Below are 22748 nucleotides of genomic sequence, written 5' to 3' on the forward strand. Positions count from 1 at the left end.
GTAAATCCTCTCGCTTTGCCTCTTCCTCTCTGCTGGGGTCATCACTAGTTGCCACATCTACAAAGTCATAAACCCCGCCTATTTCTATAATTGTTCTTCTTAAAATGTGATTTTAAACCTAACAACACTGCCAACCTTATGCCCAACCCTAACCTTAAATTAAGACCAAAAATTACATTTTTGTTTATATGCATTTTCACAAAATAGTACATTTTGACTTTGTGTCTGTGGTAACTTGTCGAAACCCTCTGCTGGTACCATGTATCCGGCCACGTATTGAAGACACACGATTTAAAGATAACTAGTCTTGCAGAGTGTCTCCAGAGTTGTATCTGTTGCTCACAGGGTTGGATGATGGAGGACGTTGGGTGGCGTGGGCTGGGGGAAGTTGGAATAGTCCCACAGTGTATTTTACTGGAAATGTGCCTCTATGCAGGGGCTGCTTCTTGAGATTATATATACAGTTGAAGTCGGAAATCTACACACACTTAGGTTGGAGTCATTAAAACTAGTTTTTCAACCACTCCACAAATTTCTTGTTAACAAACTATAGTTTTGGCAAATCGGTTAGGACATCTACTTTGTGCATGACACAAGTAATTTTTCCAACAATTGTTTAGAGACAGATTATTTAATTTATAACTCACTGTATCACAATTCCAGTGGGTCAGAAGTTTCCATACACCAAATTGAATGTGCCTTTAAACAGCTTGGAAAATTCCAGGAAATTATGTAATGGCCTTAGAAGCTTCTGATAGGCTAATTGACATCATTTGAGTCAATTGGATGTGTACCTGTGGATACATTTCAAGGCCTACCTTCAAACTCAGTGCCTCTTTGTTTGACATCATGGGAAAATCAAAAGAAATCAGCCAAGACCTCAGAAAACAAGTTGTAGATCTCCACAAGTCTGGTTCATCCTTGGGAGCAATTTCCAAACGCCTGAAGGTACCACGTTCATCTGTACAAACAATAGTACGCAAGTATAAGCACCATGGGACCATGCAGCCATTATATAGCTCAGGCAGGAGATGCGTTCTGTCTCCTAGAGATGAACGTACTTTGGTGCAAAAAGTGCAAATCAATCCCAAAACAACAGCAAAGGACCTTGTGAAGATGCTGGAGGAAACAGGTACAAAAGTATCTATATCCACAGTAAAATGAGTCCTATATCGACATAACCTGAAAGGCCGCTCAGCAAGGAAGAAGCCACTGCTCCAAAACCGCCATAAAAAAAGCCAGACTACAGTTTGCAACTGCACATGGGGACAAAGACCGTACTTTTTGGAGAAAAGTCCTCTGGTCGGATTAAACAAAAATAGAACAGTTTGGCCATAATGACCATCGTTATGTTTGGAGGAAAAAGGGGGAGGCTGGCAAGCCAAAAAAAACCATCCCAACTGTGAAGCACGGAGGTGGCAGCATCACCCCTTTTTTTCTACTGTGTTATTGACTGTATGTTTGTTTATTCCATGTTTACCTCTGTGTTGTTGTTGTTTGTGTCACACTGCTTTGCTTTATCTTGGCCAGGTCGCAGTTGTAAATGAGAACTTGCTTTTAACTGGCCTACCTGGTTAAATAATGGTGAAATAAAAAATGTTGTGGGGGTGCTTTGCTGCAGGAGGGACTGGTGCACTTAATAAAATAGATCGCATCATGAGGCAGGGAAATTGTGGATATATTGAAGCAACATCTCAAGACATCAGTCAGGAAGTTAAAGCTTGGTTGCAAATGGGTCTTCCAACTGAACAATGACCCCAAGCATACTTACAAAGTTGTGTCAAAATGGCCCAAGGACAACAAAGTCAAGGTATTGGAGTGGCCATCACAAAGCCCTGACCCCAATCCTATAAAATATTTGTGGGCAGAACTGAAAAAGTGTGTGCAAGCAAGGAGGCCTACAAACCTGACTCAGTTACACCAGCTTTGTCAGGAGGAATGGGCCAAAATTCATCCAACTTATTGTGGGAAGCTTGTGGAAGGCTACCCGAAATGTTTGACCCAAGTGAAACAATTTAAAGGCAATGCTACCAAATACTAATTGAGTGTGTGTAAACTTCTGACCCACTGGGAATGTGATGAAAGAAATAAAAGCTGAAATAAATAATTATCTATACTATTATTCTGACATTTCACATTCCTAAAATAAAGTGGTGATCCTAACTGACCTAAAACAGGGAATTTTTACTAGGATTAATGGAATTGTGAAAAACGGAGTTTAAATGTATTTGGCCAAGGTGTATGTAAACTTCAGACTTTAACTGTATATATATAATACCAGTAAAATACCAGTCATAAGTTTGGACACACCTACTCATTCAAGCGTTTTTCATAATTTTTTACTATTTTCTACATTAGAATAATCTTGAAGACATCAAACTGATGAAATAACAGATATGGAATCATGTAGTAACCAAAAAAGTGTTAAACAGATTCTTCAAAGTAGCCATCCTTTTCTTTGATGACTGCTTTGCACACTCTTGGCATTCTCTCAACCAACTTCACCTTAAATGCTTTTCCAACAGTCTTGAAGGAGCTCCTACATATGCTGAGCACTTGTTGGCTGCTTTTCCTTCACTCTGCCGTCCAACTCATCCCAAACTACCTCATTTGGTTTGTCGGGATTGTGGTGATTGAATTCTAAATAAATCACTGACAGTGTCACCAGCAAAGCACCCCCACACCATCACACCTCCTCCTCCATGCTTCACATTGGGAACCACACATGTGGAGATCATCCATTCATCCTACTCTACGTCTCACAAAGACACAGAGGTCGGAACCAAAAATATCACAATAGGACTCATCAGACCAAACGAAAGATTTCCACCGGTCTAATGTCCATTGCTCGTGTTTCTTGACCAAAGCGAGTTTCTTCTTATTATTGGTGTCCTTTAGTAGTGGTTTCTTTGCGGCAAAATCGACCGTGAAGGCCTGATTCACGCAGTCTCCTCTGAACAGTTGATGTTGAGATGTGTCTGTTACTTGAACTCTGTGAATCATTTATTTGGGCTGCAATCTGAGGTGCAGTTAACTCTAATGAATGTGTCCTCTGCAGAATAGGTAACTCTGGGTCTTCATTTCCTGTGGTGGTCCTCATGAGAGCCAGTTTCATCATAGCGCTTGATGGTTTTTGCGACTGCATCTGAAGAAACTTACAAAGTTTTAGAAATTTTCCAAATTGACTGACCTTCATGTCTTAAAGTAATGATGGACTGTCGTTTCTCTTTGCTTATTTGAGTTGTACTTGCCATAATATGGACTTGGTCTTTTACCAAATAGGGCTATCTTCTGTATACCACACCAACCTTGTCACAACACAACTGATTGGCTCAAACGCATTAAGAAGATAAGAAATTCTACAAATTAACTTTTAACAAGGCACACATGTTAGTTGAAATGCATTCCAGGTGACCTCGTGAAGCTGGTTGAGAGAATGCCAAGAGTTTGCAAAGCTGTCATCAAGGCAAAGGATGTCTACTTTGAAGAATCTCAAAAATAAAATATATTTTGATTTGTTTAAAAAAAAATGGTTACTACATGATTCCATATGTGTTATTTCATCGTTTTGATGTCTTCACTATTATTCTACAATGTAGAAAATAGTCCAAATAAAGAACAACCCTGGAATGAGTAGGTGTGTCCAAACTTTTGACTGGTACTGTATATAAATGAGAGAGAGAAAGAAAGAGAATTATAGCATATTATGCGCCTCAACAGCTATCATCTACATTTTAAACTATAGTAGTGCAGGCTTAACGCTAATATGTGAAAACAATATGTTTTGTTTTTGCAATATCAGCATGTAAAGTAGCTAAAGTAACATCGCCTAAACAAACTGCACTATCAATTTAGGACTACAATCTCACCGTGTTCAAACTGCAGATCATTCGCAACAGCAGATACACTTCTGAGGAGATGGGAAACGTTTCCCATACCACGTCAAAGGGCCGCGCGGTGCATTATGTGTGATTCTGGGACAAGGGGCGCTCTCCTTCAAGGATGAATGGGAGGCTATTGAGCGCTAGCAAAAAAAAAACATTATCACGAATTTCGTCAACAAGAAGTTAACATTACAAATATTTTCCGAGATGTGAGATAATTAACTTACTATGTGTGATATCATTTAGTTTTGGAATCGTGACATTACGTACTTTCGAGGAAAATAGGCACGTTATTCGACAAATATACTGATATTGAGAAGGCATTGCTTGACGAAAAGCTTACAACCGCGTTACGTAGCATGACAACGTGAACACGATTGGTCGACTGTCTGCTGGGCGGGGCGTTACAACTTTCTTTATTCATTAGATTCCCATCTTCTTTGGATAATATCTCTGGTAGACAAATAGGACAAATGTGCTAGATTTCTCTAGGTAGGAATATCGCAAAAAAAATATGATCAATGGCTCATTCGAGAGAAGACATCCTTCCGAGTTATGACATCGGCCAGTATTGAAATCTGACATCAGTGACAGGAATGATAGATGTTTTCGCGATCTAAAAGTACTATTCCAATGAACTTTCAGTGTAGCGAGAGATACTTTATCACAGTGCTACATCATACCGGACGAATTTCTACCTGCTTGAACGCCAATAAATTAGACACACATGAAAACATGAAACTACCCAGGGAATCAATAGAGCATCACTCGGAGATGCACAAAAACAATATAACATTGAAAATGGGTGAACCTTTCCTTTAAGATAGTGAGAGTGAAATACCGCTAGTAAGCAGTTTTCTTGTTGGACAGTTCTGTCCAGCAACGATTCCGTTTCCTCAAACCATTTCCTAGTAGGACGGGTATGTGCGTAAAGAGAGAGGAGAAACGTGACGTCACGGAATAGCTTTCTACCCCCAAACTCTCGTTTGGTTTTTGCAGATTTTAATCGAATATAGAATTTATGTCTCTCGTTTTAATTTCACCAGCGTGTGTTGTGTTTCATAAAGAATATCGTCATATAATGCAATTGAAGAACGTTGCATAGTAACAGCATTCCTGGTTTTGGAAGAAAAAAAAGAGGTAAGCGATAGATCCTTTCCAAAGTAACGAATCCATACCGTTTTATTTACATTTCATTTCATTCACTCATTCTGTTTCAATTACACGATTGGGAGAATTATAGATTTACTAAATGGTCCGTGCATTAATAGAATGTAGAATAATCCTGCGGCAGGAATGGTACAATCGTTTGACTTGTTTATTGAGTCCTGCTGAAAATACTCCATCGTGTCGTAGGCTAGGTCTCTACTACGGTTACTCATCTGAAGGGCGCCCCTTTCTCCATTGACAGTAGTGCTCATCACGATGCCGTTGTAGCATTACATACAGCGGAATCTTGCATCCTGCCCATCCTTTAAAATGAATAACAACATCGGAGAAACGTAAAATGTTGCATTGATTTGTACTCTCATAACATCGTTTGTTATCAGTCTGGTGGTATAGGCCCATTTGGTGCAAAAATGTATGCTGGGAAAATGCCCTTCATCCAAACACCCTCAACCTATGAGTGTTTGAACGGTAGCTGCAAATATCATAAATATCCATCATCACACTGTCAAACTTTATAAAAATAAATGACAGATTATTTTATGCAGTCTACAATGTATATCTCACTGACAACAATGGCCGTATTCAGGAGGCTATCAGAATGGAGGGTTTGTAGCCATATAATATTATGCATAATCGACCTAACATGTTACATTGTAATCCCATATTGTAGGTGCGGGGGCGGTGGGTTATAAAGGCTACGAGCGCAAAGCACACTGGGAGGGAGAGTCGGTTTTGGCGTAATTTCACTGTTAACCGACGCATTCATTGGGCGCTCAAGGTTTTTCATATTTCTTACCGATAGCCTACATGCCGGTTTGTTGCTTGGAATAATATGAAGGCAGTTATGGTGTTTATGATCATAAAATTATACTTTTCTTTGCTGAAATATTGATACAATGTAATATTCTTTTCAGGATAATTTCTAAGGTGTTGAGTTTTAGTCTGAATTATATTTATTTCCAACTGGAGGAAAATATCAAATTGTAATGGCAGGTAAGAACAGTCTTTATACATACAAGGATGGTATAGTAGTGGGAATATTTTGTAGAGTGTGATTTCTGTATTGAATATTGAATCATGCTACTCTTTTATAAGATATATAAGTCATTAGTAGTAAGTAGCTAATAAGCATTTTACTATCATGCAATTATAGCACACAATGTGTAACCTGACTGTTTTAATATAACTTGTGTGTTGATCAGGTTGAATTCTTATACTTTTAACTTTAATATTTTATCTTGGATTTTTGTTTTTAATTCAAGATTTGACTAACTAAGTAAGTTAAATTCTGAGCCTCTTCCTTTTATCCCCCACAGAAAACAATTTCCCTCCCCTGCCAGGCTTCATCCCTCTGAAGCCGTGTTTCTATCAGGACTTCAATGAGATCCCAGATGTACACCGCTCCATCTGCAAGAAGCTCTACTACCTATGGATCTGTGAGTGTGTTGGTATCCCACGTGGTACCCTATTCCCTATTTAGTGCACTACTTTTGGCCAGGACCCATAGAGTTCTGTCTGGGAAACCGACACAGATGACTCAGTCTCTAACCACAGGATGTCTTCCAAATGGCACCCTATTCCCTATTTAGTGCACTACTTTTGGCCAGGACCCATAGGGTTCTGTCTGGGAAACCGACACAGATGACTCAGTCTCTAACCACAGGATGTCTTCCAAATGGCACCCTATTCCCTATTTAGTGCACTACTTTTGACCCTATGGGTCCCGGTCAAAAGTAGTACACTAAATAGGGTTTCCCAGACAGATTAAGCAAGCCTTATACACAATTTTTTCCATCGAGAATGCTTTCTAGTTCTGAACTTGGTTAAACTGGGTTTTAGTCATCAAGTATTAGAGCTAATATTCTACAAGAGTTGGTCGGTACTCAAGCAGTAGAAGATTAGAGGTTCTGGTGCTGTACCGGGCAGCACCGGCCCATTCTAACCAAGCCCTTTGCGTATTTATTGTGTAGATTGCTTGAGTGACGTCATAACGGCAAGCTGTTAAGTGCTACTGCTACTGTTTGGCCTTTCTTTTCAGATGACTTTTAACGTCACCCAAAGCATTATGGGAAACAAACACAGGTATAGCAGGAAGGCGGGTGTAGCTGGTTTGAAGCTCTTTAATAAGACTTTCAGGCATCCAGACAAGAATTGTTACTTGACATGGTTTTTCATCTAAATCAACATCCGCTAGTTCAAAGCCTCCCATCTATACCGTTGGCTTGACAACAAGAGCTGAAACTGCAGCTAATAGTTTCATGGTAATCTTTATAGATGTATGATCGTATACCTTTCATTATCATTTTCATTTCATTTGCATTATCACTCAGGTTGGGGATTGTATAAGTAAGTCCTGTGACATATATGTTATAAATAATCCCAATAGTTTATCATTAGTTTGTGCCCTTTAGCCTAGTAGTCACTGTATTGTGTGTTGAATAGATAGCTTTTTAATTTTGTGTTTTTTTAATACAAATCATATAAATTACAGCATATTTTCTATATCATTCAATATTTATATTTGGGACACAGACCATAGAGATCTCTCCCCTATACCGAAGATACAAAATCATAAAGTTACCTTTACTGTCTCTGCAAACTCTCATACAAATCTGAAGCAACCAATTAAACTTTACTTTGCTAGATTAATCATCCAATAACAGACGGTGCTGTTGTACTTTAATTACACAAGGTCCGCGTCCCAGACAATGTAATTGTACTAACAGGAAATGGGAAAACAGTAACATGACGGTCCTGTTTATTTGGCACCAAACCGTTGAAAACAGACTGAAACAGAGAGGGACGACCTGGACTTGTCCAATCAGACACCCTCATTCTCCATTACCGTTGCATGCCCTAATGAACACCAGGCCATCATTGTAAATATGAATTTGTTTTTAATTGACCTGAATGGTTAAATAAATAAAATGTTAAAAGCATGACCAATGCTACTGCATTGTAAATAAGGCAAGGTCCACCGTTAATATCATTATTTAGCCTTTTTTGACCATCTGTGATCATTACAGTCAACAGTGCCACCTTGGCGGTCAATCTGATTGGCTGCCTGGCATGGATGTGCGGCGGGGGCGGAGCCACTAACTTTGGCATGGCTATTCTGTGGCTCATCCTGTTCACCCCCTGCTCCTACGTGTGCTGGTTCAGACCCATCTACAAGGCCTTCAAGTAAGTACATCCTTCTTTCTGACATCTGGGGTGCGTTCAGTATGTTTTAACATTCGCCAACGTTTTGGTCGTTCAGTACTGTCTTTGTTGAATTAAACGTTGGAACACCGTTCTGACTTACTGAACGCAGCCCGTGTTACATTAGATGAGGCAGAGAGACGTGAGTAAACCCTTTCTTAAGGCTTTTCCCCCCCAGATATACAGTGGTTACAGGAGGTTGGTGATAACTTAATTGGGGAGGACGGTCTCGTGGTGGTAATGACTGGAGTGGAATCAGTGGAATGGTATCACATACATCAAACACATGGTTTCCATGGTTTCCAGGTGTTGGATGCCATTCCATTTGCTCTGTTCCAGCCATTATTATGAGCCGTTCTCTCCCCTCAGCAGCCTCCACTGTCTAGGTTAAATCCTGGATTTCTGATTGGATTTACTTCTCTCCCCCCCCCCCCCTTGTAGGACTGACAGCTCGTTCAACTTCATGGCGTTCTTCTTCGTGTTCATGGCCCAGGTGGTGATCAGCATCATCCAGTGTATAGGCATTCCAGGCTGGGGCGTCTGGTAAGGATGGAGCCTGGGTGTCCTCTCGGGAATCTGGTTCCTCTCAAGGTTTCTTCCTTCTAGGTTCAGTCTGATGAAGGCCATTGATGGCCAAAATGTCATGTTTTTTTTTTTTTTTTTTTTTTTTACTTGGAAAAAGCCTGAAAAAACACCAATGTTTTTTTTTATTTGTGGGAGAGTCACGCCCATTGGCTTTGATAGTATGGCCCTCCAGTCGCCTCTGAGTCTGGTTCCGCTCAAGGTTACATCCTTCTAGGGAAAGGTTCCTCCATAGTTGCCTTGCCACTTCTCCTTGCTCTTTGGGGTTCTAGATCGGGTTACTGTAAAGCACTTTGTGACCACTGTTGATGTAAAAAAAGGGCTATACAGTTTGATTGATTTGCTTGATTGATTGACCTGATTTTCGTCCGTAGGCCTAACAGCTGATAGTATTGTTATCATTAGAGAAAGCCTGCCTTTAGAACAGGCGTGGACTTGCTGTGGTTTTCTTCCTCTTTCCTTCCTCCAGTGGCTGGCTGGCTACCATCACCTTCTTCAGCACCAATATAGGCTCCGCTGTAGTCATGCTGATCCCCACCATCATGTTCACTGCCATGGCTGTCCTCTCCTTCACCGGGCTCACCAAGGTACCATAGTACTATATGTGTGTGTGTGCTACATACATTTTCACTTTGTTGTGGAATCCTTCTGTCTAAAGGAGAGAGACTTTTAGATTTCTTCAAAACAATCAAACTTTATTATTTAATTATTACAACAACAACAACAACAAAAATCACCTTTATTTAACCAGGTAGGCCAGTTGAACACCTTTATTTAACCAGGTAGGCCAGTTGAGAACACCTTTATTTAACCAGGTAGGCTAGTTGAGAACACCTTTATTTAACCAGGTAGGCTAGTTGAACACCTTTATTTAACCAGGTAGGCCAGTTGAGAACACCTTTATTTAACCAGGTAGGCTAGTTGAACACCTTTATTTAACCAGGTAGGCCAGTTGAACACCTTTATTTAACCAGGTAGGCTAGTTGAACACCTTTATTTAACCAGGTAGGCCAGTTGAGAACACCTTTATTTAACCAGGTAGGCCAGTTGAGAACACCTTTATTTAACCAGGTAGGCTAGTTGAACACCTTTATTTAACCAGGTAGGCCAGTTGAGAACACCTTTATTTAACCAGGTAGGCCAGTTGAGAACACCTTTATTTAACCAGGTAGGCTAGTTGAGAACACCTTTATTTAACCAGGTAGGCTAGTTGAGAACACCTTTATTTAACCAGGTAGGCCAGTTGAGAACACCTTTATTTAACCAGGTAGGCTAGTTGTGAACACCTTTATTTAACCAGGTAGGCCAGTTGAGAACACCTTTATTTAACCAGGTAGGCTAGTTGAGAACACCTTTATTTAACCAGGTAGGCCAGTTGAGAACACCTTTATTTAACCAGGTAGGCCAGTTGAGAACACCTTTATTTAACCAGGTAGGCCAGTTGAGAACACCTTTATTTAACCAGGTAGGCCAGTTGAGAACACCTTTATTTAACCAGGTAGGCTAGTTGAGAACACCTTTATTTAACCAGGTAGGCCAGTTGAGAACACCTTTATTTAACCAGGTAGGCTAGTTGTGAACACCTTTATTTAACCAGGTAGGCCAGTTGAGAACACCTTTATTTAACCAGGTAGGCTAGTTGAGAACACCTTTATTTAACCAGGTAGGCTAGTTGAGAACACCTTTATTTAGCCAGGTAGGCCAGTTGAGAACACCTTTATTTAACCAGGTAGGCTAGTTGAGAACACCTTTATTTAACCAGGTAGGCTAGTTGAGAACACCTTTATTTAACCAGGTAGGCCAGTTGAGAACACCTTTATTTAACCAGGTAGGCCAGTTGAGAACACCTTTATTTAACCAGGTAGGCCAATTGAGAACACCTTTATTTAACCAGGTAGGCCAGTTGAGAACACCTTTATTTAACCAGGTAGGCCAGTTGAGAACACCTTTATTTAACCAGGTAGGCTAGTTGAGAACACCTTTATTTAACCAGGTAGGCTAGTTGAGAACACCTTTATTTAACCAGGGAGGCCAGTTGAGAACACCTTTATTTAACCAGGGAGGCCAGTTGAGAACACCTTTATTTAGCCAGGTAGGCTAGTTGAGAACACCTTTATTTAACCAGGGAGGCCAGTTGAGAACACCTTTATTTAACCAGGTAGGCCAGTTGAGAACACCTTTATTTAACCAGGTAGGCCAGTTGAGAACACCTTTATTTAACCAGGGAGGCCAGTTGAGAACACCTTTATTTAACCAGGTAGGCCAGTTGGGAACACCTTTATTTAACCAGGTAGGCCAGTTGGGAACACCTTTATTTAACCAGGTAGGCCAGTTGAGAACACCTTTATTTAACCAGGGAGGCTAGTTGAGAACACCTTTATTTAACCAGGTAGGCCAGTTGAGAACACCTTTATTTAACCAGGTAGGCCAGTTGAGAACACCTTTATTTAACCAGGTAGGCTAGTTGAGAACACCTTTATTTAACCAGGTAGGCCAGTTGAGAACACCTTTATTTAACCAGGTAGGCCAGTTGAGAACACCTTTATTTAACCAGGTAGGCCAGTTGAGAACACCTTTATTTAACCAGGTAGGCCAGTTGAGAACACCTTTATTTAACCAGGGAGGCCAGTTGAGAACACATTTATTTAACCAGGTAGGCCAGTTGAGAACACCTTTATTTAACCAGGTAGGCCAGTTGAGAACACCTTTATTTAACCAGGTAGGCCAGTTGAGAACACCTTTATTTAACCAGGTAGGCCAGTTGAGAACACCTTTATTTAACCAGGTAGGCCAGTTGAGAACACCTTTATTTAACCAGGTAGGCCAGTTGAGAACACCTTTATTTAACCAGGGAGGCTAGTTGAGAACACCTTTATTTAACCAGGTAGGCTAGTTGAGAACACCTTTATTTAACCAGGTAGGCCAGTTGAGAACACCTTTATTTAACCAGGTAGGCCAGTTGAGAACACCTTTATTTAACCAGGTAGGCTAGTTGAGAACACCTTTATTTAACCAGGGAGGCTAGTTGAGAACACCTTTATTTAACCAGGTAGGCTAGTTGAGAACACCTTTATTTAACCAGGTAGGCTAGTTGAGAACACCTTTATTTAACCAGGTAGGCTAGTTGAGAACACCTTTATTTAACCAGGTAGGCCAGTTGAGAACACCTTTATTTAACCAGGTAGGCCAGTTGAGAACACCTTTATTTAACCAGGTAGGCTAGTTGAGAACACCTTTATTTAACCAGGTAGGCTAGTTGAGAACACCTTTATTTAACCAGGTAGGCTAGTTGAGAACACCTTTATTTAACCAGGTAGGCTAGTTGAGAACACCTTTATTTAACCAGGTAGGCCAGTTGAGAACACCTTTATTTAACCAGGTAGGCTAGTTGAGAACACCTTTATTTAACCAGGTAGGCCAATTGAGAACACCTTTATTTAACCAGGTAGACCAGTTAAGAACACCTTTATTTAACCAGGTAGGCCAGTTGAGAACACCTTTATTTAACCAGGTAGGCCAGTTGAGAACACATTTATTTAACCAGGTAGGCCAGTTGAGAACACCTTTATTTAACCAGGTAGGCCAATTGAGAACACCTTTATTTAACCAGGTAGGCCAGTTGAGAACACCTTTATTTAACCAGGTAGGCCAATTGAGAACACCTTTATTTAACCAGGTAGGCCAATTGAGAACACCTTTATTTAACCAGGTAGGCCAGTTGAGAACACCTTTATTTAACCAGGTAGGCCAGTTGAGAACACCTTTATTTAACCAGGTAGGCCAATTGAGAACACCTTTATTTAACCAGGTAGGCCAATTGGGAACACCTTTATTTAACCAGGTAGGCCAGTTGAGAACACCTTTATTTAACCAGGTAGGCCAGTTGAGAACACCTTTATTTAACCAGGTAGGCCAATTGAGAACACCTTTATTTAACCAGGTACGCCAGTTGAGAACACCTTTATTTAACCAGGTAGGCCAGTTGAGAACACATTTATTTAACCAGGTAGGCCAGTTGAGAACACCTTTATTTAACCAGGTAGGCTAGTTGAGAACACATTTATTTAACCAGGTAGGCTAGTTGAGAACACATTTATTTAACCAGGTAGGCTAGTTGAGAACACCTTTATTTAACCAGGGAGGCCAGTTGAGAACACCTTTATTTAACCAGGTAGGCCAGTTGAGAACACCTTTATTTAACCAGGGAGGCCAGTTGAGAACACCTTTATTTAACCAGGGAGGCCAGTTGAGAACACCTTTATTTAACCAGGTAGGCCAGTTGAGAACACCTTTATTTAACCAGGGAGGCCAGTTGAGAACACCTTTATTTAACCAGGGAGGCCAGTTGAGAACACCTTTATTTAACCAGGTAGGCCAGTTGAGAACACCTTTATTTAACCAGGGAGGCCAGTTGAGAACACCTTTATTTAACCAGGGAGGCCAGTTGAGAACACCTTTATTTAACCAGGGAGGCCAGTTGAGAACACCTTTATTTAACCAGGGAGGCCAGTTGAGAACACCTTTATTTAACCAGGTAGGCCAGTTGAGAACACCTTTATTTAACCAGGGAGGCCAGTTGAGAACACCTTTATTTAACCAGGGAGGCCAGTTGAGAACACCTTTATTTAACCAGGGAGGCCAGTTGAGAACACCTTTATTTAACCAGGTAGGCCAGTTGAGAACACCTTTATTTAACCAGGGAGGCCAGTTGAGAACACCTTTATTTAACCAGGGAGGCCAGTTGAGAACACCTTTATTTAACCAGGGAGGCCAGTTGAGAACACCTTTATTTAACCAGGTAGGCCAGTTGGGAACACCTTTATTTAACCAGGTAGGCCAGTTGAGAACACCTTTATTTAACCAGGTAGGCCAATTGAGAACAAGTTCTCATTTACAACTGCGTCCTGTCCAAGATAAAGCAAAGCAGTGTGACACAAACAACAACACAGAGTTACACATGGAGTAAAAACAAACGTACAGTCAAACATACAAACACACAGCAATAATGGAGCTGGTCAACAATCATCCGGAGGGGATCGCTGAGAACCCACCAGCAGATTTAGGTTACAGCTCTTCATAGCAAAGTACATCCTCCTGAATGTTCATGACAATCAACAGATGTGTAGAATTATACGAAGGTACATTGTGTTATCAAGTAACAAACAGCAAGATTTACATGTCGCCAGGTTTCTGTCTCTAGGTCATTTTACTGCTTGTTTATACAGGGTCATCTTCTCAGCTTGGCACTCCTTAATAACACACAGATACTAATGCAACAATGGGACACTGGATCCTCCTCACAAGTCCAGTGTTCATCTGCATGTGAGAGAGAAACTGGACGGTTCACCTGGCCCTGGCAGACAGGCCAGCCTTTCACATACACTAATCATTCAATAGAAGTGGCCCAACTCAGTCCCACAGACACAGATCAGAGAGTACTAATCAAAGTATTTGATACATAAAATAATATTAAAACATAATCTTGTAATGTTCTACCATAACTTCCACACTTTACTCTAAAGCCCTGACTTGCACATTTCTCACTCTGACTAGAATATAAGGGATTTTAGCAACACGTTTCTCACTCTGACTAGAGTATAATGGACTCTAGCAACACGTTTCTCATTCTGACTAGAGTATAATGGACTTTGGCCACACGTTTCTCACTCTGACTAGAGTATAATGGACTCTAGCAACACGTTTCTCATTCTGACTAGAGTATAATGGACTCTAGCAACACGTTTCTCATTCTGACTAGAGTATAATGGACTCTAGCAACACGTTTCTCATTCTGACTAGAGTATAATGGACTCTATTAACACGTTTCTCACTCTGACTAGAGTATAATGGACTCTAGCAACACGTTTCTCATTCTGACTAGAGTATAATGGACTCTAGCAACACGTTTCTCATTCTGACTAGAGTATAATGGACTCTAGCAACACGTTTCTCATTCTGACTAGAGTATAATGGACTCTATTAACACGTTTCTCACTCTGACTAGAGTATAATGGACTCTAGCAACACGTTTCTCATTCTGACTAGAGTATAATGGACTCTATTAACACGTTTCTCACTCTGACTAGAGTATAATGGACTCTAGCAACACGTTTCTCATTCTGACTAGAGTATAATGGACTCTAGCAACACGTTTCTCATTCTGACTAGAGTATAATGGACTCTAGCAACACGTTTCTCATTCTGACTAGAGTATAATGGACTCTAGCAACACGTTTCTCATTCTGACTAGAGTATAATGGACTTTGGCCACACGTTTCTCACTCTGACTAGAGTATAATGGACTCTAGCAACACGTTTCTCACTCTGACTAGAGTATAATGGACTCTAGCAACACGTTTCTCATTCTGACTAGAGTATAATGGACTTTGGCCACACGTTTCTCACTCTGACTAGAGTATAATGGACTTTGGCCACACGTTTCTCACTCTGACTAGAGTATAATGGACTCTAGCAACACGTTTCTCATTCTGACTAGAGTATAATGGACTTTGGCCACACGTTTCTCACTCTGACTAGAGTATAATGGACTTTGGCCACACGTTTCTCACTCTGACTAGAGTATAATGGACTCTAGCAACACGTTTCTCATTCTGACTAGAGTATAATGGACTCTAGCAACACGTTTTTCACTCTGACTAGAGTATAATGGACTTTAGCAACACGTTTCTCATTCTGACTAGAGTATAATGGACCCTAGCAACACGTTTCTCACTCTGACTAGAGTATAATGGACTCTTGCAATATGTGCAGTGTGGTTTCTGTAGAAACAGTTGAAGTCGGAAGTTTACATACACTTAGGTTGGAGTCATTAAAACTCGTTTTTCAACCACTCCACAAATTTCTTGTTAACAAACTATAGTTTTGGCAAGTCGGTTAGGACATCTACTTTGTGCTTTTGTGCATGACACAAGTCATTTTTCCAACAATTGTTTACAGACAGATTATTTCACTTATAATTTACTGTATCTCAATTCCAGTGGGTCAGAAGTTTACATACACTAAGTTGACTGTGCCTTTAAACAGCTTGGAAAATTCCAGAAAATTATGTCATGGCTTTAGAAGCTTCTGATAGGCTAATTGACATCATTTGAGTCAATTGTAGGTGTACCTGTGGATGTATTTCAAGGCCTACCTTCAAACTCAGTGCCTCTTTGCTTGACATCATGGGAAAATCAAAAGAAATCAGCCAAGATCTCAGAAAAACAAGTATGGTTCATCCTTGGGAGCAATTTTCAAGGTACCACGTTCATCTGTACAAACAATAGTACGCAAGTATAAACACCATGGGACCACGCAGCCGTCATGACTTAGGAAACAGGTACACAAGTATCTATATCCACCAGTAAAATGAGTCCTATATCAACATAACCTGAAAGCCCGCTCAGCAAGGAAGAAGCCACTGCTCCAAAACCTCCATAAAAAAGCCAGACTAAGGTTTGCAACTGCACATGGGGACAAAGATCATACTTTTTGGAGAAATGTCCTCTGGTCTGATGAAACAAACATAGAACTGTTTGGCCATAATGACCATAGTTATGTTTGGAGGAAAAAGGGGGAGGCTTGCAAGCCGAAGAACACCATCCCAACCGTGAAGCACGGGGGTGCACTTCAAAATAGCAATGAAAATTATGTGGATACATTGAAACAACATCTCAAGACATCAGTCAGGAAATTAAAGCTTGGCCGCAAATGGGTCTTCCAAATGGACAATGACCCCAAGCATACTTCCAGAGTTGTGTCAAAATGGCTTAAGGACAGCAAAGTCAAGGTATTGGAGTTGCCATCACAAATCCCTGACCTCAATCCCATAGAAAATGTGTGGGCAGAACTGAAAAAGCGTGTGCAAGCGAGGAGGGCTACGAACCTGACTCAGTTACACCAGCTCTGTCAGGAGGAATGGGCCAAAATTCACCCAACTTATTGTGGGAACCTTGTGGAAAGCTACCTAAAACATTTGACTCAAGTTAAACAATTTAAGGCCAATGCTACCAAATATTAATTGAGTGTATGTAAACCCACTGGGAATGTGACGAAAGAAATAAAAGCTGAAATAAATCATTCTCTCTACTATTATTCTGACATTTCACATTCTTAAAATAAAGTGGTGATCCTAACTGACCTAAGACAGAGAATATTTACTAGAATAAATGTTTAAATGTATTTGGCCAAGGTGTATGTAAACTTCCAACATATGATTCAGCTGAAAAAAAACAGTTTCTCCTCACTACTACCGTACTTCTAGTACTGCTCTTGTCTGTTGAGGCAATAGCAAACTGTCAAGACAAACCCACAATTGTATCATCTTATCTTTCTGACCATATTTTCTTGGTGTACGTTCTCCAGGAAATATAGCTTTCGTGTCTTTAACCTGAAGAGGACAACAACTTGCTATAATAACAGGAGATCAGATCTCTCTGCATCCTTTAGTGTCTTTGACCTGAAGAGGACAACAACTTGATGGGCTGCTATAATAACAGGAGATCAGATCTCTCTGCATCCTTTAGTGTCTTTGACCTGAAGAGGACAACAACTTGATGGGCTGCTATAGTAACAGGAGATCAGGGCCCACATTCATAAAGTGTCTTAGAGTAGAGGAGTGCTGATCTAGGATCAGTTTAGCCTTTTATATCAGAATGAATAAGACAGGAAATGGACAGGAGGGATCTGATCCTAGATCAGCACTCCTACTGTCGACACTATGTATTCAGGCCCGGATCTAATTTACAGCAAAGACCGTATTTCTTTCTTACAAGCTTTAGTTTGACTTTGGCTGTAATATGACTCACATCTCAGGTACTACAGGCGGGTGAATATGATCTCTTCTGCTAACTCAGGCACATTTACCCTTCATTGATGTGAACACTGAAATGTTAATTAATATCCCTGTAAAAAAAAAAAGAGTGTACTTTTATTTAACTAGGCAAGTCAGTTAAGAACAAATCCTTATTTACAATGACGGCCTACCCCGGCCGATTGTGCGCAGCCCTAAGGGACTCCCAATCGCAGCCGGGTGTGATACAGCCTGGAATTGAACCAGGGACTGTAGCTACACCTCTAGCACCGAGATGCAGTGCCTTAGACCACTGCACCACTCGGGAGACCAATAGATTCCCTAAATATAAAAGAGTAACAAATATTTCAGAAATATCCCTGACTTGTCGACTACATAGTTGATGGACAAGTAATATATATGGCCTGTACTGTGTTTTACTTAGGGTAATATAAATATATCTCAAACACCATCTCAATCTCTCCCTGACTCTCTCCAGGAAGCACACGGATCCCCATTAGTTCCTGCCAAGGCAGCAGCTACTCTTCCTGGGGTTTATTATGGATCCCCATTAGTTCCTGCCAAGGCAGCAGCTACTCTTCCTGGGGTTTATTATGGATCCCCATTAGTTCCTGCCAAGGCAGCAGCTATTCTTCCTGGGGTTTATTATGGATCCCCATTAGTTCCTGCCAAGGCAGCAGCTATTCTTCCTGGGGTTTATTATGGATCCCCATTAATTTCACAACACACTGTGTGCCCTCAGGCCACTACCACATATCTACAGTACAAAATCCATGTGTACTTTTGTGTGTGTGTGTGTGTGTGTGCGTGCGTGCGTGTGTGTGTGCGTGTGTGTGTGTGTGTGTGTGCATGTGTCTATGCCTATGTTTGTGTTGCTTCATGTACTGTGGCACCGGACCAGTACTCTATAAATCTCTCTCTCACACTGTCTCTCAGTCTGTCTCTCTCTTCAGGTGCACAACAACTTACCTGGTAAATAAGGGCAGGGGGCGCAACTTTGGTTTTAGAAGTGAGGGGGGACAGCCTACCCAACAGCTCGGAGGCGTCCGCATGGTCCTAAAGCACACCGCTGCCTCATTTTGTATCACATTCCTATGATAAAACTACGGGGGACAAAAATGCAATTTCAGAATGTGAGGGGGACATGCCCCCCCATCCCCCCATCCCCAGTGAAAGTTTTGCACCTGAATAAGGGTAAATAGGTATAGCACCAGGGACAACATGTACCGTAACACCAGGGACAACATGTACCGTAACACCAGGGACAACATGTACCGTAGCACCAGGGACAACATGTACCGTAACACCAGGGACATCATGTACCGTAGCACCAGGGACAACATATACCGTAACACCAGGGACATCATGTACCGTAACACCAGGACAACATGTACCGTAACACTAGGGACAACATGTACCGTAACACCAGGGACAACATGTACCGTAACACCAGGGACAACATGTACCGTAGCACCAGGGACAACATGTACCGTAACACCAGGGACAACATGTACCGTAACACCAGGGACAACATGTACCGTAACACCAGGGACATCATGTACCGTAACACCAGGGACAACATGTACCGTAACACCAGGGACAACATGTACCGTAACACCAGGGACAACATGTACCGTAACACCAGGGACAACATGTACCGTAACACCAGGGACAACATGTACCGTAACACCAGGGACAACATGTACCATAACACCAGGGATATCATGTACCATCGCACCAGGCATAACATGTACTGTAACACCAGGCACAACATGTACTGTAACACCAGGCACAACATGTACCGTAACACCAGGGACATCATGTACCGTAACACCAGGGACAGAATGTACCGTAACACCAGGGACATCATGTACCGTAGCAGGGACAACATGTGTTGTAGCACCAGGGACAACATGTACCGTAACACCAGGGACAACATGTACCGTAACACCAGGGACAACATGTACCATAACACCAGGGACAACATGTACCGTAACACCAGGGACAACATGTACCGTAACACCAGGGACAACATGTACCGTAACACCAGGGACAACATGTACCGTAACACCAGGGACAACATGTACTGTAACACCAGGGACAACATGTGTTGTAGCACCAGGCACAACATGAGCAAAGACAGTACTCTTTATTGTGTCCTCTGTTTGTGCTACAGTAATACAACTCACGCTAACACCGTCTCCCTGACTCTCTCTCCAGGTGCACAACATGTACCGTGGCACTGGGGGCAGTATGAGTAAAGCCCAGGAGGAGTGGACCACCGGGGCCTGGAAGAACCCTCACGTCCAGCAGGCAGCGCAGCAGGCCGCCGTGGGGGTGGCGCAGGGAGCCATGCAGCAGCAACAGCCCCAGTACTCACAGGCACCCACCTACAATTATGACGACCCGGGCATGTAGGACAGGGAGGAGGAGAGGGTGGGAGAGAAGGGGTGAGGAATAGCCAGGGTGACAGTCTGTTTCTGATCTCGCGTCAGTTGTTATGAGAGCAGAAACCGAGCCTCCCAGGCTAGGTGAGGGACAGACTGGGGAGATGAAAAGGGATGATCATCAAATGAGAACCACAATTCACGATTACATTCAGATAATTCTTAGATAACAAAAACATATACAGTGGGGAGAACAAGTATTTGATACACTGCCGATTTTGCAGGTTTTTCTACTTACAAAGCATGTAGAGGTCTATAATTTTTTATCATAGGTACACTTCAACTGTGAGAGACGGAATCTAAAACAAAAATCCAGAAAATCACATTGTATGATTTTTAAGTAATTAATTTGATAAAAAATTATAGACCTCTACATGCTTTGTAAGTAGGAAAACCTGCAAAATCGCCAGTGTATCAAATATTTGTTCTCCCCACTGTATATATTAAAATGTGTCATACTGTTTTGATTTTGCTTCAAAAGGTTTTTCCTAAATGTAAGGAATAATAATTTTACAGAACTCGGAACACCTATCTCCTAACATGGACCAGCACTCCAACCATGCACATAGTTATTACACATAGTAATAACATATTACGCACACACAAGATTAATTTCTCTGCTTCCATGTGCCAGACAGACACTTGCACTGCCCTGTAATGCTCATTAGCTTTGAATTGAAGAACCCAACACTGTCTTACTAGAGCCATTGCAACGTTTCAAAAAAGATATATTAGTTTTAGTACATTTGACTTGACGCTCTTATCCAGAGCAACTTACAATAGTGAGCATACATTTTTTTGTACTTTATGTTTGTACTTGTCCCCCGTGGGATTTGAACCCACAACCCTGGCATTGCAAATGCCCTGCTCTACCAACTGATCCACACAGGGACCTAGTGGGGGTAGGCTTGTGATGTTCTGTCATGTTTTTGAAAAACAGTTTATACTTGTTTTTGCAGTACTGTATTATTGTCAAGGATGCAGTTTTGCCACATGGACATGACAAAAATGCAGAAAGATCGAATGTAATCCTATTTAAAAAAAGGATTATCACAATTTTGTCCATGTTGAATTTTGATTTTGTATCACTTAGATTCTCAGGAATAGACATCTACTTTGTTTTAGTCATAAAATGACTTTATTGTATTCATCTTGTTTTTTTAGATCTTAGCTAGTTGCTAGATGGCTAATAGCTACATGTTAGTCTGTCTACAGTAGAAATACCAGACGTTCTGTTGGCGTCATCAACATTAGCCATATTAGAGGTGTTAAATTCCTCGACATTTTCAGATTTATTTCAGGTTGTGGGGAGTGTGTTTTGAGCGAGCATGTTATTCTGTTGACTATAAGTGAAATAATTAATAGATGTTTAATCATAACAACCAATTTAAGCACACATGCACAGTGTTAAGGTCTTATGTATAGGATGGAACATTCCAGATAAGTCTATGACTACTGTAACCCAGTTAAGAATTTAGACTATGTGAAACTAAAATCGTTCCGTCTGTAAAGGGGCAGATAGTTCTGTCTATAAGGGGGCAGATAGTTCTGTCTATAGGGGGCAGATAGTTCTGTCTATAGGGGGCAGATAGTTCTGTCTATAGGGGGGCAGATAGTTCTGTCTATAGGGGGCAGATAGTTATGTCTATAGGGGGCAGATAGTTCTGTCTATAGGGGGCAGATAGTTCTGTCTATAGGGGGCAGAAGGGAATGATGGAAACACTGGAAGATTTACAAAACGTAGTCTTAATTCCCCATTGAAGATATAGTATTTGCTATTTGTAGATGGACAGATGTTAGATGTTATGAATGTTTATTCCCATTGGTCAATCCTCTCACTAATCCTAAAGTGAACCCTGTGAAGCAAATGCTTTAAATAAAAAATAAATAAAAAAAAGACTACATTACCCAGGGGGCAAATCTGGTTGTAATGATGTCATCGTGACATCATTTCAAACAGTTTTGCCTGCTGGGTAATGGTGGAGTTTAACCTTTACAAGTGAAAACATAAAATGTGGCTGTCAACGTTAGTACATGAGTATAGATGTGATTATGGTATATATAGAAAATATTGAAAATTGTTTATACAAACATCTCATTTTATGAACTGAAACGGGAAGAAAATAACTGTAGCCTTTATGAGTATCGATGTTTTCATTTAGAGATGGAACTACCGCATAGCTACATTTGACTGGAGTGGAAAATGTTTTAGTCTCAAGAAAGTTAACTCTGAAAATGTAAAAGATGGATATTACAAAAATGTGTAATACAATATTAGACTTGAAACAAATGTGAAGATGTGTACATGAATGCCAGATATTTAAAAAAAAAAAAAAAAAAAAAAAAAAACAGTGAATTGTCTTGTCTGATTGTGTGATGATGTTCAATATGATTTTATTTTAAATATTTCTCAAAACTTTTGTTGTTGTTGTTGTACTTTTCCTGTATAAATTCTAGAAGGTATGTGAGGCAGAGTGTATATGTTCTAGAAGGTATGTGAGGCAGAGTGTATATGTTCTAGAAGGTATGTGAGGCAGAGTGTATATGTTCTAGAAGGTATGTGAGGCAGAGTGTATATGTTCTAGAAGGTATGTGAGGCAGAGTGTATATGTTCTAGAAGGTATGTGAGGCAGAGTATATGTTCTAGAAGGT

At 40.9% G+C, this 22748-nt stretch overlaps 1 protein-coding gene across 1 annotated transcript; it reads left to right on the forward strand.

Moving 5' to 3' along the window:
* Positions 1-4807: 4807 nt before the first annotated feature.
* LOC139406362 (secretory carrier-associated membrane protein 5-like) lies at positions 4808-22532 on the forward strand. Its single transcript, XM_071148885.1, has 7 exons — positions 4808-5024; positions 5969-6047; positions 6371-6490; positions 8081-8237; positions 8697-8798; positions 9307-9424; positions 19870-22532. The coding sequence occupies exons 2-7, from the start codon at positions 6041-6043 to the stop codon at positions 20065-20067; spliced, it is 702 nt and encodes a 233-aa protein (XP_071004986.1). The 5' UTR covers positions 4808-5024; positions 5969-6040; the 3' UTR covers positions 20068-22532.
* The last annotated feature ends 216 nt before the right edge of the window (positions 22533-22748 follow it).

This window comes from Oncorhynchus clarkii, chromosome 4 (assembly GCF_045791955.1).
Source record: "Oncorhynchus clarkii lewisi isolate Uvic-CL-2024 chromosome 4, UVic_Ocla_1.0, whole genome shotgun sequence".
Classification (NCBI taxonomy): Eukaryota; Metazoa; Chordata; class Actinopteri; order Salmoniformes; family Salmonidae; genus Oncorhynchus; species Oncorhynchus clarkii.

Excerpts from the sequence above, each read along its gene's own strand:
- LOC139406362 (XM_071148885.1), top strand. Across the intron at positions 6,491-8,080 it reads GCTCTACTACCTATGGATCT|TCAACAGTGCCACCTTGGCG; the intron begins GTGAGTGTGTTG and ends TGATCATTACAG. Across the intron at positions 8,799-9,306 it reads ATTCCAGGCTGGGGCGTCTG|TGGCTGGCTGGCTACCATCA; the intron begins GTAAGGATGGAG and ends TCCTTCCTCCAG.